Source organism: Chelonoidis abingdonii, chromosome 1 (assembly GCF_003597395.2).
Source record: "Chelonoidis abingdonii isolate Lonesome George chromosome 1, CheloAbing_2.0, whole genome shotgun sequence".
Taxonomy (NCBI): domain Eukaryota; kingdom Metazoa; phylum Chordata; order Testudines; family Testudinidae; genus Chelonoidis; species Chelonoidis abingdonii.
This window is the reverse complement of record NC_133769.1, coordinates 26,780,287-26,798,413: the sequence shown is the minus strand read 5'-3', so window position 1 is coordinate 26,798,413 and position 18,127 is coordinate 26,780,287. Positions and strand designations below refer to the sequence as shown.

Here is an 18,127-nt window from a genome sequence, read left to right as displayed (position 1 = left end):
TTCTGTTATTGTTTCCAGGAACAAATATTATTTGACTGAATGCCACATTATTCTAAAAGGATTTCCTACACTGAGTATTTGTTTCCTATTTTGCAAACATTTGCTAGCAACGATTTTTAAAATACTTACCCAGGGGATTAAGTTGTTGAGTTACAGCTAGTAAAATATAAATAAGAAAATATTTGTGCATGCTAGTGGGACTAATTAGTTGAAGATACTGTGGTATTGCTTTGGTCACACGTGCTCTGATTCTGCAACTGACTCCACATTTGCAGACTTCTGCATTCACAGATTTCAATTCAACTTACAGGGGTTTGCCCACACAGAGTCAATTGCAGGATCTTCACTTTGTTTTAAGAAGAGAATATTATTTAGTACTGTATTATTATATAATAAGACAACAATGTCATGTATGCCACATAATTGCAAAACATTGTGAGCAATTCTCAGGTCCTTAATTCTTATGCATTGAGAATTATATGGAGAGGTTTATGGTAAGAGAATAGCATGGGCTGTTCTGAATGTTAAGTATAGATATATGGGAATGGTGGATACTAAAGTACTCTGGAATTTTTCAAAGAACAATACTAAATAGTTTGCACAATAGTTAAAGACTTAATCCATTGCTCATCTTTAGTGGTTAACACTTTACTGTTTTCTATAGGTAATATTGCAGTTATACAATATTCAGGGGCAGCTCTAGACATTTTGCCACCCCAAGCACGGAGGGTCCGCTGAAGCTGCAGGACCAGTGGACCCTCCGCAGTCACACCTGCGGGAGGTCCACCAAAGCCATGAGACCAGCGGACCCTCCACAGGCAAGCCGCCAAAGATACCCTGGCTGCCACACTTGCGACGCCAGCAGAGCGCCCTCCGCGGCTTGCCACCCCAGGCACGTGCTTGGAACACTGGTACCTGGAGCCGCCCCTGACAATATTGACTTTCATATTTGTTTTCAAGTAAATGAACATTGGCTGTTCCATGATGATTGCTCAATTGAAAGATTCTGTGATTCTCCTGATGGTGTTATGATCTGTGGTAGCCATGATGGCAGAGAAGTTTATGCGGTCACCCATGACCTAACTCCTACAGAAAGCTGGATTATGCAGTTCAAGGTAAAATCTTTATAATCTAAATATTCTGCATAATTATACTAAAACAGCCTGTTTTCCTCAGAGCAGGACAGATTTACAAGGAACAGCCTGATATGTGTTGCATAGACCAGGATGTCTGCACCACTTCCCCCTACTGAAAGGAGTGGCACTGCTCACATATTGTTATTATGTCACCCTCCAGTGGTGACCTACCAGCAGGCTGTCAGTGTTAATGTTATTGACAGGGTACAAAGATAATCCTGAGTTCTGGTTCCAATGGTGTAGGTGTGAGAACATGATGCAGCGATGGGATTTGTTATGGATACACCAAGTGTGTTTTGTCATTTATGATTAATGAAGCGACAACTAACCAAAATTTACACATCAGATAATTCACTTGTCACCACACAAAGTCGGAGTAATTGAGCTTCATGTTGTTTGCTCCTTGGGGGTTGGGTGAGCCCACCAACAGGCTACAGGGCTAGAATATAGCTACGCTTCCTTTGTGGTCACTGTTCCAGCATGTGGGTTGAAAAAGCAGCCACTTTCCCTCCACATTCCTTTAATGAGGATTTGGAGCTACTGAATCACTGTAAGTTGGTATGGCAACTTCCACCTTGTCATGGACTTTTCACTAAGAGGGAAATGTCACCCTTTATTCAACATTCCCCTGTGGAATGTTAGTATCTTAACTTTTGCTGCAGTGGGATAAAAATAGGATGAGTGCAGCTTGCATGGGAGGTACCATGATTTGATGGATAATGCACCAGACTTGGGAGTCATGAGATCAGGGTCCCTTGATTTTAGTAGGATTTTGGACTCAGTTTCCCTATTTGCACATTGGGATTAATGAGATTTATGGATGACAAGTGCTATATTAGTGCTGCTAACTGTTACTACTGTAACTTAAAGCATAACCTCCAATCAACTTTCTTGCTGAAAAATCTTTAAACTGTAATCATCCCTCCAGTTCTTTACTGATAGTAAGAACTATTACAATACCAACTTACATATGCTTTTATGTATATTAGATTTCTGTTGGATGTAAAACTTCAGAAAAAATTGCACAGAATCAAGTCCATGTGCAATATTCCACTGACTTTGGCGTGAGTTGGAGCTATTTAGTTCCTCAGTGCTTACCTGCAGATCCAAAATGCTCTGGGAGTATTTCACAGCCCTCTGTCTTCTTTGCAACGAAAGGATGGAAGAGGATAACTTATTCATTGCCTGAAAACCTCGTGGGCAAGTAAGTATGAAACAACTACTCACAGTATCTTGGGTTCAGTGCAGAATTAAAGGGGGGAGTAAATAGTCTGAAAACCATGCTATGTGTACACTTCCTTATGCAAAAGATCTGTTCCATGGTCTCAGTTCAGCAAGGTACGTAAGCATAGACCTCATTGTAAGACCTGAGTAGTCCTATTAATGTCAACAGAACTATTTGTGTGCTTAAAGTAAGGCATGTGCTTAAGAATCTTGCTCAGTTGGGGCCTCTTTGTCTATTCGGAGTCCTAAGTGCTGAGTGATTTTAAAAAGGGGTTTATTCATTTATGCTCCCGTTTTCTATCCAGGGCCAACATTGCTCTGTGAGAACGGGCTGGATTCTATTCTGGCTTGTGCAACACCAATGGGATTTTTAACTAGATTCTGATTGCATATGTGTTTCAGCAATACAGGTGCACAGCTGTAACTAAGGGCAGAGTTTGGCCCACTGAATCTTTATGTAAAAGCAGCAAAGAATCCATCTGACGAAGTGGGTATTCACCCACGAAAGCTCATGCTACAAAACGTCTGTTAGTCTATAAGGTGCCACAGGATTCTTTGCTGCTTTTACAGATCCAGACTAACACGGCTACCTCTCTGATACTTGAATCTTTATGGTGAGCCAGAAAGAGCACAATTTTGGTTTAAGATACTTGGTTGAGTTTACAGAGCTAGAAACTGGGGGAGGGGGGGGCTATTTACTTGTAAAATGAGTAAACATGACAGAGACAGAATGAACACAGACTCTTATGATGCAACATTTACAGTCACTTTCCAGGATTGAACCACTCTTCAGATTGACTGGGTATTTATGTTCCTACTGACATCTTTTTTTCCTAGGATGTCCTCCAAAATTCAAGAATCCCCCCCAGCTCCATTTTTTCCTGTTCTTTTTTTCAATGTGCTCATGTCACAGCAACTTTGTCTTTTACAGAAAAGGGTTGGAAGAGGTTGTCTTCAAAGCTCCACTCCAGAAGAGTTTGCTGGAAAGCACTGAAAAATTCTTCCTTTCCAGCAACTGAGTAATCTGCTTTTGCAGCACTCCAGCCCATACCACCCTAGAAACAAGAGATCCATATCAGATTTCATGTTTCTTTGTGGCTTCTCTCTTCTCCTTAATACAGTTTTGCTAGATGACGCACTTTCAAAGGAACAATAGAAGAGATTTGGCTTTCTATAAACATAGGGCAACAGAATGCTAGACATCATATTAAAAGGCCCTGATCCTAAATGTGTCTGATTTTATGCCATAAATATTATTTGTATTCAGTGGGACTACTCACAGGATTAGGGCCTAAATCAGAAGATTTATACTGGAGTTCAGATGAAACATCTCCTTCTGGTTTAAAAGAAAATAAAACTTCTTTAAAATGAAAACAAGAAATTTGCATGTTATTTAGTTATAATCTAGTATAGTTTAAATAACAACATGTTAAAATGGAATGCTCAGTGTCAATTAGAGGAATGATATGCCCTAAAGAAACATTTTAATTAACATATCTCCTGTTACAAAAGCGTCTTATGATTTATTACTCCGTGCAGTGCTGTTCATAAGTGTATGTATATAGTGTACATTTTTCATTTGTGTAAAGTTATCTTTTTATCTTTATCTGTTTTTCTTCATTCTTGTATGTATAGTCCAGTGAGGTTTAGGTTCTATCAGAAGTTCTCAGATATTCAATGGGCCATTGACAATTTCTATCTGGGACCTGGTTGTTTGGACAACTGTAGAGGCCATGGAGACTGCCTGAAAAAACAGTGTATCTGTGATCCCGGGTATGCTGGTCCAAACTGCTACTTGACCCAAACTTTAAAGGTAAGTTAAATGCAGTTGATAGTACTGCAAAAGTTTGTTATAGAAAAATTGAATCAGCGGAGCTTTTAAAAAAAACAGATGCACCTAAACTGGAATGTTGGGTCTGACTCCTCTCAGACTCTGGAGATCCTCAAATCTACATTCAGATCTGAATTGTACAGCTCTGGATCATCTATTTAAAAATATATCATTTCTATATTGGTATCTAAAGAAATATCACCTTATCACTAACACCAATAATTACACTATATTTTCCTTCTGAAGTAAAAAAACATTAAACTGCTATTTAACAGTTGCAGTACATTGCTGTGTGTAAATGAACAAAACAGTTCTCAAATACAATACTGATAAACCTGCTGTTAGTTCCTGGACACAACTGCTGTTGCAATACACTGCTATCTTGATATAACACCACCCGATACAACACGAATTTGGATATAATGCGGTAAAGCAGTGCTCCAAGGGGGCGGGGCTGCGCATTCCGGTGGATCAAAGCAAATTCAATATAACACGGTTTCACCTATAACGCGGTAAGATTTTTTGGCTCCCAAGGACAGCGTTATATCGAGGTAGAAGTGTACCAATAAATTTACCAAGACCAAGTATAGAAAACTCATCTTTATTATAAAGAGGGAGACACAAGTAAACAAGGCACTGAACTCCAGGTCATATAAAGTTAATTTAAGTAACTGATAAAGTTTCATATAATTTTAATTTTCCACACTTGTATTCTACTGTCATGGTATAATTCCCAAATCTGGACCTTAGCATCCAAAATATTGGGTACCAGCATGAATCCTCTAAGCTTAATTACCAGCTTAGATCCGATAGCACTGCCACCAATCAGGACTTAGGGTAGAGCCCCTGATAAGCTCTGGTCTCCCCAAAACCTCCCCGGGGGACCCCAAGACTCAGATTCCTTGAGTCTCACAACAAAGGGGAATAAACCATTTCCCTCCCCCCTCCTTTCTTCCTCCCAGATTCTTCCCGCCCTGGGGACACTAGGAAAGAATACCGTGCTTCAATGCCTTGAAACACAACACAGAGAGATCAGGTTTCTCTCCCCCTTCTCCCCCCACCAATTCCCTGGTGAGTACTCCCCTTCCCTGGAGTCTTATACAAGATAACCAAAAGATCAATTAGATTCTAAAAAAAGAGGAAAACTTTAATAAAAGAAGGAAAAACATAAAAATTGTCTCTGTAATCAAGATGAAATTTTACAGGGTCGATTAGCTTATAGGAAATGGATAAACAGCTTTATCCAGACAGAATCCAAGTTTAAAATACTTTTAGCCAAATACACATTAAACTCCACCAGCCAGATACACAGTTGCAAATCCTGAAAAACAATGTAAAAGACTATACTGTTTTTCTACCTTTGTACTCACTAATTTGAATCAGAAGATTAGAGAGCCTGTAGAGACATGTGATGACGCTCAGAGCCTAGAGAGCACACACAGACCGAACAAAGGACACACACCCAAAATTCCCTCCACCCAGAGTTGAAAATATCTTGTCTTCTGATTGATCCTCTGGTCAGGTGTTGTTTGTTAACCCTTTCCAGGTGAAAGAGACATTAACCCTTAGCTATGTGTGACTGCAGCAAAAGGTGTAATGGTATTTGTGTGGCTGAAGATACTTAGATTTGAGATGATGGTGTGGAGGCGGGGAGGGCTAGCTCAGTGCTAAACCCAGGGTGGTGAGTTCAGTCTTTGAGGGGCCTATTTAGGGAACTGGGATTAAAAAAAAAAAAGTCTGGGGATTTGTCCTTCTTTGAGCAGGGGTTTGGAGTAGATGACCTCCTGAGGTCTCTTCCAACCCTGATATTCTATGAACATGCACAGACATACAGCAAAAGAGTACAGTGTAGGCAAAAATATACTTTTAGGACTTTAGCAGATGTCTCCAATTTAAAATACTGTTTATATTTTGAGGAAAAAACTTTAAGAATTCCCAAACTGTTTTCACATGACAGTATTCACCTTGTTCAGGCTTTCTGAACCATATTTATACATGATAATGTATGCACATAATCTACAGATGAGATAAGTTGGTTGAACCACATTTTTTCCAAAGGAAATGCAAACTACACAAGATTTGAATTTGTGTTTGAATTATTAATATTATAATTTATTATTATTAGTGATAATAGTAGTAGTATTTTAAGGTACTAGTTACATAAATGTAAATTAGTACCATATCTTTATAGGAAATTGATGAATTTCCCTCCTTTCCACTAAGATTAAAGCCATTTACTTCTCATATATTCAGTTTAAGGATTTACTTGCAGAGTATTATTGGTATGGCCATTTTACTGTTGATATCCTGCCAGAAGAGGTGACTCTTGCAATGCACCCAGCTAACATGGTGGAATATAGAAACAGGAGGAGCTCTAGATCATTTAAGGGTTACTCGTAAACTAATTCCTTCATCTATGTCTTCATGTATTTGTTGTTTTTTATTGATGCTGTGTGACTGGTATTTAACATAGGGTAAAATACTTACTCCATTGAAGTCAATGGGAGTTCTGCCATTGACTTCACTGGGGCCAGGATTTCATCCCTGATGTTATTTTAGCTCCCTGATTAAATGACTAAAACTCTTATAAATAGGAACATGGAACTTAGAGAGATTCCCAACTGAGCGTTGTACGAATACCTGTGGTACAAACCATTACATGAACATATATTCACAAGTAATCCAAGACTTTCACTTTCCACATTCACTCTTGTGGCTAGCACATCACTTGTACAAGGACTTGTTGGGAAAAATATATAAAAGGGTCAAGAATTCCATCAAAATAAATAATCTTTTATTCAAAGTAATGTTTGTGAATATATTTTAGTAGCTGCACAGCACTGGTCAGTATATACCTATTTTTAAATATTTAGGGCTCAATTTCCCTCTCAGTAGAGCCTCAGCCTGGCCTCCGTCAGTGTTGCAGGTGGTAATAATGTCAAACACAGTTTTGGGCTCACAATTGTGCACTGATACAGTCAATGTCATTTTAGATGTCTGACTACATACTTATGTGCTCTGCAAGGCTGGGGCCGTATATTTGTACAGCATCTAGCACAATGGAGCCCTGATCCTAATTGTGCGTCTGGGTTTTACCATAAATCAAATAATTGCAAATAGTAATTGCTCCCATATATCAGGCATTTGAACATCTAAATGACCCTATTTGTGCCCACAAAGCTATTGTGTCTGTAAAAGGCTGGTGACCCTCAACCTACACCAAAAAAAAGGCAAAAAACATGTTACAGTTTAAATGAGTATTTTAAACATACTTATGTTTGCAATGTTATTGTAACGATGTTGAAGAGAAACAAGGTGGGTGAGCTAACATCTTTTACTGGACCAACTTCTGTTGGCGAACGAGACAAGCTTTTGAGTTTTACATGAACCTGAAGAAGCGCTCTGTGTAGCTTGAAAGCTGGTCTCTCTCTCATCAATAAAAGATATTACCTCTCCCACCTTGTCTCTCTTAAACATACTTAGAAAGTCAGTTCCAATGGGTTCATTAGAAAAGCTAAAGAGTATGATGCCTCTTCATGGTTGTTCCTCAGATGTCACATTTCTTCCTGCAGACTTTCCTAAAGGAGCGCTTTGACAATGAAGAAATTAAACCAAATGTATGGATGTCCTTGGAAGGTGGAAACACCTGTACTGAATGTGGGATTCTAGCAGAGGATACAGCTTTGTATTTTGGAGGTGATACCGTGAGGCAAGCTGTCACTCAAGACCTGGACTTGAGGGGTGCCAAGTATGTATGTTACATAGTAGAATTTGACATAGCTAATAAGTTGTAATGGAGGGCTTCATTAAATAATAACAGAGCAGGAGAAGAGACGGTTCAGTGGATGGATATTAGGAAATAGAGCCTTTTCATGCCCTGGCCACCACCAGAGTAAAGTCAGCTCAGGTAGGCAGTGACAAATAGTTCTTATTCTTACGGTCAATAGGGGACTTTTCACTGACTGTATGCAATGAGTTATGTTGTTAATATATCATTTGTATAACACCCACAGTATGCTTGCTGCTTTATAGATATATAGGAGAAGGTCCTTAACCTACCGAATTTACAATCTAAATAGATGATTTACAGACAAAGGTGTGGGAGAGTAGTGAGGAATTGGTGGTCTCTGTATAGTTTTTAGTGGACAGGTAAATACATCTCAATCTCACCACTACAATTGGCACTACAATTGGCACATGGGTTGCAAGCCTCAGCAAAAAGGCTCAGCAAAAATGGGTATGGGGGAAAACAGCACCTCCAGAAGATTTTGGTCTCCTGGAGTGTATCACAAGCACTAAAAAATTTTTTTAAAAAAATAGCCAAGCAAAGTTGTTTACTTCAAAAATACAAATTGTGTTTGGTAATTCTGGACTACAGGGGAACTGGATGTAATCCCATATATTGTTGTAGCTGGGAGGGGTATGCATTGTGTTGAAGGAAGACAAATATTCAAAAATAACTCTAGAGACTCACTCCTTTGCATCAAGGTGTGATACATAGCATCTAATTCAAGTCTATTATAAGGCTTCTGTAAAGTGAATATGAAGCATTAACACTTCAACATGGCCCAAACAACCTCCTCCTGAGGTCTCTCCTCACCCCAAATCAGGGGAGTATGGGAAAGCATTGTATTTGCCAAGTATTTAAAGGAACAATTTTCAGTGGTAATTGGTAACAAAGAGCCCAGTCCTGGCAACATATACGCACATAACTGGCTTTTCCTGGATAAGTAGTCCCATTGAAGTATGGGAATGTAGCGAGGTCGAGACTTACTGGTGCAGCGCCTCCTGCTGGTCATCTCGGGAATTAGCCCTTTTTCAGCTCCAGAGTGCTTCCTTCTGACCAGTGTCTCACCTGCCTTAGGCGCCGTGTCCCTCCCAGACTCCATTACTCTTTTCCTCAGGGTTCTGCCCCAGCAGTACCCTCACACTCTGGGTCTTCCCTTCCAGGGGAACCCCCAACCCTCTAAACCAACCTTGCCTCGGTGGCTACTGCCAGTCCTCATCTAGCCCCCGCTCACTGGAGCAGACTGAAATCTGTAATGGCCACTCATCATTGGCAAGGGGTTCAGACCAGCTGCCTCTGCCTAAGCCTGGGCTGCAGCCCCTGCAACACTAATACCTGTTTATTTATTGTGATAACATTGAGTTGTCCGGTGGCAACACAGCTATGAAATATAACCTCTTGTTCACTAGCTAAAAAGGTTTTTACCTTATTTGTTTAACATACACAAGCTAGGTATATTAGATGTGCAGCTTGTGTAACATGTAGTCCAGAACTTTTGCGGGTGTAAAGCATCATATCTCCATTAAAGTAGGTGAAGCTCTGTCAATTTATGGAAACTAAAATATGGCCCATAAGATATAGGAGACGATGCATGTTAGTTTCATCTGCCCGCCTCAGTCTTTCACTTTAAATAAGGTCTCACTCCTTCTGCTGAATATTTGTATTTTTGTATATAGCTCTTTCCTTCCATTCTTTGCGTTTTACTGAAATCACTTCTTATTTTCATTCAGTTCCCTGGTTTCTCTGCTTAATTGCACACACAAGTTAATATTTTTGTGCACACAATTGCCTGTTTGCACCTGCAGATGCATATTTTGCAGGATTTATTCAGATGCTTATTTTTTGAAGAATTTGCACTAAATAAACATCACTTTTCTTTAATAAAACATTTTAGTATATTATGCATTTTCAATCTGTTTGTTGGCAGAAAACTGATCTCTTGAACTGTGTTTGGCAACAAATCTTCCATATCGTTAGGATACATGATATTCTGTGAGTAACTACCAACATTTTTTCCTTCAGATTTCTACAGTACTGGGGAAGAATTGGAAGTGAAAACAACATGACAACGTGCCACAGACCAACATGCAGGAAGGAGGGAGTTCTGTTAGATTATTCAATTGATGGAGGCAAGTCAACATTTTAGTTGCATCTGAACAAACTTTTTGTGTATAGTCAAACACCATCATGTTTGAGAAATGTGCAGAATTAGATCTAACTTAAATATTTTAGGGTTAATTATTTAGGGCTGTAATCTACAGTTATTAAAGTTGTACCTTGTGTGTTTTCCCCTCATATAAAATTGTCTTTGTTTCAAAAGAAACTAGACCCAGTCCTGGTACTTATACTCACATAAATAATCCCATTGACTTTAGTTTGACTAATCACATGAATAGCAATAGTATTAAGAGTTAAGGTTTTCCTATCAAAAGATCGTAGATATTATCTTATGACTTTATATTACCTTCCATTAATCTTTAGACAGTTTCCACCTTATGTTGCTTTACTAATCCTGAATCCTTTCATTATAGGCATATCTTGGATTTTGCTTCATGAGATGGATTATCAGAAATATATCTCGGTCAGACATGACTACATACTTCTCCCGGAACACGCTCTGACCAATACAACTCGCCTGCGCTGGTGGCAGCCTTTTGTGATTAGCAATGGAATTGTGGTTTCAGGCTCTGACCGTGCTCAGTGGGCACTAGATGACATACTAGTTGGAGGTGCTGAGATCAATCCCAGTCAACTAGTAGATACATTCGATGATGGTAAGGGAGGATGTAGTAAGCATTCTGTTATTTGATTTAAGAAGCCTGTCAGCCTTTTTATTGAACTAAATAATTGTTAACTGAAGGTCTTTCAAATGCACATTTTAATTTATTTTTCAGCTGTACATTGTTTTCTTTTTATAAGCAATTACAAGGTTGATATTTTATTGATTATTTAGTTTTAAGGATTTTTTTATTTTACTGTGATTTTTTTTAAATCCATACATTTATAGGACAGTTCAGTTTATTTCATCTAACTGCCTGGATTTGGAAATTCCCACTATGCCATATTTTTTAATATATCTGACTAGGGCTGACACTTTAGCTAAGAATCTTGGTTACTTGTTTAGCATATATCATTAAAATGTACATAATGTCTCTGTGGATTCAATACTAAGTCTACATGTTTTCTGAGACATTCCAGTAATTGTATGTAACTCATGTTAATAGAAGGCACTTCCCATGAAGAAAACTGGAGTTTTTACCCTAATGCAGTCAGGACTGCTGGATTCTGTGGCAACCCTTCATTTCACCTCTACTGGCCAAATAAAAAAAAGGACAACACACACAATATCCTGTCCTCCAGGGAGCTCATTATACAGCCAGGATACATGATGCAATTTAAAGTAAGGAAACCCTTCTCTTTATCCAAAGTAAAACATACAATAAAAAATCACCTAATTTGTCTGTGGAATTTATTACAGTTTCAAGTAGAATATAAAATTCTGTAGTCTGTTAAATATTTAATAACTTGTTTGTTGGAATGCAGGGAAATACAGTAATAGAAACAATAACATGGGTTCAGAATGATTGCATAAATGTATGAAGTGTGGTAGCCAGGTTGGGTCCAGGGTATTAGAGAGACAAGATGAGTGAGGTAACATATTTTGTTGGACCAACTTCTGTTAGTGAGAGAGACAAGCTGTAGAGCTTACGCAGACCTGAAGCAGACCTCTGTGTAAGCTCAAAAGCTTCTCTCACTTACCAAGAGAAGTTGGTCCCACAAAAAAGATATTACCTCACCCACCTTGTCTCTGCATAAATGTTAGTTCAAGCCAGGATGGAATGACTGTCCCTGTACTAGGGGTTGCTAAAGGTGTTGATTGCCTGATTGCTCTCTATTGAAGTGAGTGGCAACTGAGTCTTATGCAGAACAACTATTATTATTCTCATATCTAAGTGAGATGTCATTATAATAGCAGCTGCTGCGTGGTGGGGACAGGGAGACAAAGACTGACTGAAACGGAACATTAAGGCAAGATTAGTAAATCCAGTAAGATGGAGATCTGGGGTATGTGCCTGCCATTGCCTATCAAAATGAGCATTGAGAAGAAAAAAACAATTCCTACCAAGGAACAGGCAGAAAAGGAGATACAGAGTCAGAGCTGGGCATAAAAATAACTAATGGGATATACTGAAAATCTGAAGGTGCTAAAAGTAATAACTCTTTTTGTTACTTGATCATCTATCATGCAGAAATGGTCTAAATAATAAACAAAGCACCACTTGATGTTACTCTTGATTTTTAGCTGGACTTTTGAATGAGGCCAACACATTTTATAATCAATAGAATGTAGCTATTAAATTATTATTGCTATTATTTATTTGTATTGCAGTAGTGCTCAAAATCTGCTAGGCATTTTCCAAACAAAAGGGAAGACCCTGACCCAAAGAGCACACAAGCTTAAAAAACAAAGACAGGATGTAACATATGAGCAAAGAGAGAGGCTGATAGGCATGTGTGTCTTCCTAGTTATATTTGCTTCTTAGTCTTTTGTTGTTGTTTTTAAGTGAAATACCCTGTTTTCCCTTTCTACCACAAATTAACAACTTCATCTTTTCACACAGCCATTGCCAGTTTTAGGGCAAGTCTACACTACAGCGCTATATCGCCACAACTGCACTGATGGAGCTGCACCACTGTAGCACATCTGGTGAAGAACGCACTATGCCGGTGGGAGAGCACACTCCTGTCGACATTATTACTCCACCTCAGCAAGAAGTGGAGGCTATGTTGGCAGGAGAGCATCTCCCACCGACATAGCACCAGTGCATCGCTCGGGTGAGGGTGAGGCTTTTTCATGCCCCTGAGCTACGTAAATTAGATCAACATAAGCAGTAGTGTAGACCTGACCTTAGATCAAATGTCTGTAATCCATTCCCTCACAGCATTTGACCCACACACATAATCCACCACCTTTGAAGTTACCCCAGGGATGAATTTCACCTATTGTTACTATTGTATACAAAGGGTGTAGAAAAGCCTTGTATATCAGCTTCACAGGTGGTCAGCTTACTAAGTCAGCCATCTTTTACTTAGATTTTAGTGGGTGTGATCTGTGTTGATCCAGAGGAGATGGTACATTCACATTATTAAGTTTGCTTCCCTTGGCTAAATTTTGCTCCTGACCTTCCTATATTTTCTGTCCCCTCTTTACAGCTACAGATTTTATTTCTAAAGTAAAAAGAACAGGAGTACTTGTGGCACATTAGAGACTAAAAAATTTATTTAGCATAAGCTTTCGTGGGCTACAGCTTATTCTCAAATAAATTTGTTAGTCTCTAAGGTGCCACAAGTACTTCTGTTCTTTTTGCGGATACAGACTAACACGGCTGCTACTCTGAAATATTTCTAAAGTAAAAATTCAGTTCTCCCGTGTAGCTGCATTGAAGGCACAGGTTTTGAAGCTGCTCAAATTCAGATATTTCTGTTTTTTAGCCATTCAGTAATATGTCAAGTGTATTGAAGTCTCTGAACTTGAGCATCACATAATGTAAAGATGAATCATCTGTTTATTTCCTCAGACATACAGCATATTTCTGTTTACAGAGCCTTTTAAAATGATTTAACCTGATGAATCTGAATACACCCCAAACTGTGCAGACCAAGATTTTCATAAACAGTTACCTAAAGTTGAGTTCTTAAATCCATATTTAGGCACTTAAATAAGTGACATGACTTTATAAAATTGTTCTGAGCATCCAGCAGTTTACATTAACTTTAATGAGAGCTGCAGGGTACCCAGAACTTTGAAAATCTAACTATTCATGTAAGTCTCTACATGATTTAGGAGCCTAATGTTAGGCACCTGTTGTTGAAAATCTTTTCCCCCAGTTCCAAATGCATTCTAAGCTCTAGTGCCTAGAATGGCACTTCCCTTTCTATTATTGTACATTATAATACAAAAGGTGGACACTAGTCTCAGGTTACATGGTATAAAAAGGCCCAGATGTCATTATTAATATTTCCAGTCTTATGCAAAGATCCACAAAGGCAGCAATGTTTGAAGTGGTGTGTACTTTGGTTAAAGTGTGTTTTTGTTGTGGTGTGGGAGATTTTAGATCTAAGTTTGCAGTCTTTTAATTCTGTATCTTTAGAAAGAAAGGACAACTGACAGTTCATTATGTATTACGTTAAATGTCCCTTTGATCCACCAGTACCTGACACATTTTATTTGTGTTTCAGATTGTGGTTGGCTGTGAGGCAACTTCTTGTGGTGACCTGCACTCTGTAATGCTGGAATACACTAAGGATGCCAGGTAAGCTCTCTCGATAATTTACCCCAGGACATTGCAAGATCAATGACACTGTACCTGGAGTTATATCTAATGAGCATATTGCTGGGATACACACATACACACACTCACACATACTTTGAAGATATTTGTGTGTGTGTATCTCTTTGTTTCAGTATGTCGTGCTCTTTGATAAAGGACTATAAACTTTGGGCTAAAACTATGCTGTATTAGAATCATGTGATGCTAATTTGTGGCTTAACTGGGGCCATTATTGTCTCCTGCAATGTAGTATAATAGGATATATGAATTACTTCAAAAAGTGGGGCTGTATTTTGAGCTTAGATGCCTTTTGCTTGAAAACAAGACCATGGAGCAAAGCCAGTATAAAATGGCTCTTCTCTGACCTCTAAAGGAAAGGACTAAGGAAAGGAATTCCCAGTCATAACCTGTCATACCAGGTCATAGGGGCTTCTGGTCTCTACTTCCCAAATCCCCTTACCTGCACAGATGTATCACAGCATTTCCATCCTGTGGGAGGTTACCATGGCTACACAAAGTTTGTAGACTTTCACACTCTATTTGTGATTACAGTCCATGGAAATTATTGCTGAAGACCATTTGTGGTTTTTTAAAAAGAAATATTGCCATGACCTCTAGTAGGTTTCTAACTTCCCTTTCATTATGATTTTCAGTTGTTCTAACAACATATTTTCTTTGCTTCCTACAGGACAGATTCATGGCAACTTGTCCAGACGCAATGTCTTCCTTCCTCATCTAATAGCATTGGCTGCTCCCCATTTCAATTCCATGAAGCTACCATCTATAACTCTGTCAACAGCTCCGCATGGAAAAGAATAACTATCCAGCTGCCTGATCATGTCTCCTCCAGGTAGGTTACCAAAAGGTCAGCTCACTTTGGAGATATCAAACTTCATCTGTCTAGTTGGCACTGTTAGTATGGAACAACTGGTGAATTTAAAGTGTCTCTTTTTTGTCTGGATTTGGAAATTATGCATAATGGACACCCTTGGAATTGCTTTTCTTTAATAAAAACTGCTACTGCCAAGGATTAAATAGTCATGACATTCGGGCTAAAGATTGCCATTGTGACACAATCGTAAGGCCTCCTCCTGCAAATACTTATTACTTTGAGTAGTCCATTTAAGCCAGTCAGGGTAGTAATGTTAGCAAGCACTAATATTGGTAGTAACTGTTTTCCAGGTTGGGTTTTATAATTGTAGACCAATGTAAATCTTTAGACCAGAGGTTCTCAAACTTCATTGCACCATGACCCACTTTTGACAACAAACATTAGTTCATGACCCCAGGAGCGGGGACTGAAGCCTGAGCTCGCCCAAGCCCCGCCACCTTGGGTTGGGGGGCCAAAGCCCGAGCTCCACTACTCTAGGCAAGGGGGCCAAAGCTGAAGCTCAAGGACTTCAGCCCCAGGCAGGGGGCCTGCAATTTGAGCCCCACCAACCAGGGCTTCAGCCCTCGGGTTTTGGCCCTGGGCAGTGGGGCTTGGGCTTCAGCCCTGGTGACCCCATTCAAAAGGGGTTCTGGACTCACAGTTTGAGAACTGCTGCTTTAGACCCTGGGTAGTATTTTCAAAAATAGAAATCTGAAATTAGGCTTCTAAACCCATATCCTGGAAACTGATTTTTGAAAGTGCTGAGCACTCAACAGCTCCAGTTTATCTTCCTAGGAGCTGTTGGGTTCACAAAGCTTTTGAAAATCACGAAAGTGTCTAAGTGTGCATCTTGGAACGTAACTTCTATTTTTGAAGCTCTTAACCGGAGGCTCTGTCTATGGCACAAGCTAGGGGTATGACTCCCCTGGTTGTGTACACATATTTGCACTGGGTCTCATCGAGCTAGCACAAGTATAAATAGCAATAGAAAGGGTAACAGTAGCGGAGGCATGGCAGAGTTCAGACCTCGTTGAAACCGGTACTCAGCACAGCTAAGCCATACCTCTGCTGTCAATACCTGTGCTACCGTTCAACTTGATGTGAGCTAGCACAAGCATGTGTACACAAGCAGGGGAATCACAGCCCCATCTCATAGTGTAGACTAGCCAAAGTCTGGTATCTATTTAATCCTAAAGTTGCTTAACTGAAGGCAGTGGGACTACTTACAGAAGTGGACCCTAGAATGAGTAGCAACTGTTTGCAGGATGAGGCCCATCAATCTAAAATTCCATTTCAATGCAATAAAATGTGCTGGTGTTCTTTAGCGCGGTCTGTCCCTCTGGTGAAAGCTGGGAACTGGGAGCCTGGACTTCTGGGTACTATTCTCTGAGCTCTTTCGCTGACTCAGTGTGCGACATTGAGCAAGTCACTTCAGTCTCCCCTGTGCCTCACCCCAAAATGCAAATCTGGTATTCTTACCAGGCATTTTTTCTCTTTCAGCATGTGTCCATATGATTGAATGTTTCTGTACAGAAATGTGTAAGTGCTGTCTGCAACATAATATGATATTGTGTTGTTTGGTATTTGTAGTGCAACTCAGTTCAGGTGGATTCAAAAAGGGGAGGAAACAGAGAAGCAAAGCTGGGCAATAGATCATGTGTATATTGGAGAAGCGTGCCCTAAACTCTGCAGTGGTCATGGATATTGCACTACTGGAGCCATTTGCATTTGTGATGAAAGATACCAAGGTTTTATTTCTTATATTCCTTTATATGTATATATATGTATATATGTTAATCTGGCTCAGAATTAAACAAATGAAGTAGAGACACAGCCAAACCTACTAACTCAGCACCGGACTGCCTCAGTAAGAAGTGACAAGATACAAATTCATAAACAGAAAGACTTTTCACCTTTGAATAAGAGCTATTCCTGCCCTCTTTTACCGCCAGATTGAATTACTGTAACTTATTCTACGTGGAGCTACACTTAAAGGCCACTCAGACCTCACCAAGCGCAGAATGTGGCTGGCTGCTTACTCTGCTACTCCACACAGACACCATGTTACACCTGTGTTCGTTTCACAGAGTACGCAGCCTTCCAGTTTGTATTCAAGTTTTTATTTTGACTTGTAAGAGCTCAGTCCTGCAAGTACAGTGCTTGGGTCCTGAGCCATTGACCCAATTAAGCGTGTGCTTATAAATCCATGAGTAGTCCCACTAAACTGCTTAAGTGCTTTGTTGGATCAGGGCCAGATTACTACCACCTTGCAGGATTGAGCCCATAACGTTGAGTCCTGGTTATCTTAGGCCTGGTCTACACTACGCGTTTAAATCGATTTAATGGCCTTTAAATCGATTTAACGCTGTACCCGTCCACACTACAACGCTCTTTATATCGATATAAAGGGCTCTTTAAATCAATTTCTGTACTCCACCCCGACGAGAGGAGTAGCGCTAAATTCGATATTAACAGTTCGGATTACGGTTAGTGTGGACGGAAATCGACGTTATTGACCTCCCTCTTTCGACGCTCAGGGGGCGAGTATCCCAGAGTGCAGACAGGACTCAGTTTGGAGACGCACCTCTTTGGACCAGGGACTAATCTGAGGGCAAGGCGGCCTCGGAGCCAAGAGGCGCGGTCTTGTAGGTAAACAGGAACGCCCGGCAAACTTTGACAATAGGACATTTTCTACTGGCTTGCCCAGTTCGGGTGACTTTTCTCGATCAGCACGGGTGGCGAGGTGCAGTCTCAAATCCAATAAGATTCCAGCATGTGACCGTTTTATTTACGGGAGATACTAGATCTGATCGCTGTGTTGGGGAAGACAAATCTGTTGTATCAGAGCTCCGTTACCAGATACACGAAATGGCCTAAAGCGTTTGAAAAAACAATCTCCAGGATACACATCGTTCTGGACTTATTTATGTATCAATACAAGGCGTG

The 18,127-nt window shown here is 39.8% G+C and overlaps 2 protein-coding genes across 2 annotated transcripts in view; one reads left to right on the top strand and one right to left on the bottom strand.

Moving 5' to 3' along the window:
* Positions 1-18,127, bottom strand: part of PMPCB (peptidase, mitochondrial processing subunit beta) — a 267,948-nt gene that overhangs the window by 79,903 nt on the left and 169,918 nt on the right. The gene's annotated exons all lie outside the window — the stretch shown is intronic.
* Positions 1-18,127, top strand: part of RELN (reelin) — a 468,247-nt gene that overhangs the window by 429,703 nt on the left and 20,417 nt on the right. Inside the window, exons 51-60 of the mRNA XM_032796143.2 lie at positions 961-1,115; positions 2,126-2,340; positions 3,996-4,173; positions 7,764-7,939; positions 10,001-10,107; positions 10,510-10,752; positions 11,203-11,378; positions 14,219-14,292; positions 14,999-15,160; positions 16,772-16,929. Of these exons, the coding sequence (XP_032652034.1) occupies positions 961-1,115; positions 2,126-2,340; positions 3,996-4,173; positions 7,764-7,939; positions 10,001-10,107; positions 10,510-10,752; positions 11,203-11,378; positions 14,219-14,292; positions 14,999-15,160; positions 16,772-16,929 (1,644 nt within the window). The remainder of the gene's footprint in view (positions 1-960; positions 1,116-2,125; positions 2,341-3,995; positions 4,174-7,763; positions 7,940-10,000; positions 10,108-10,509; positions 10,753-11,202; positions 11,379-14,218; positions 14,293-14,998; positions 15,161-16,771; positions 16,930-18,127) is intronic.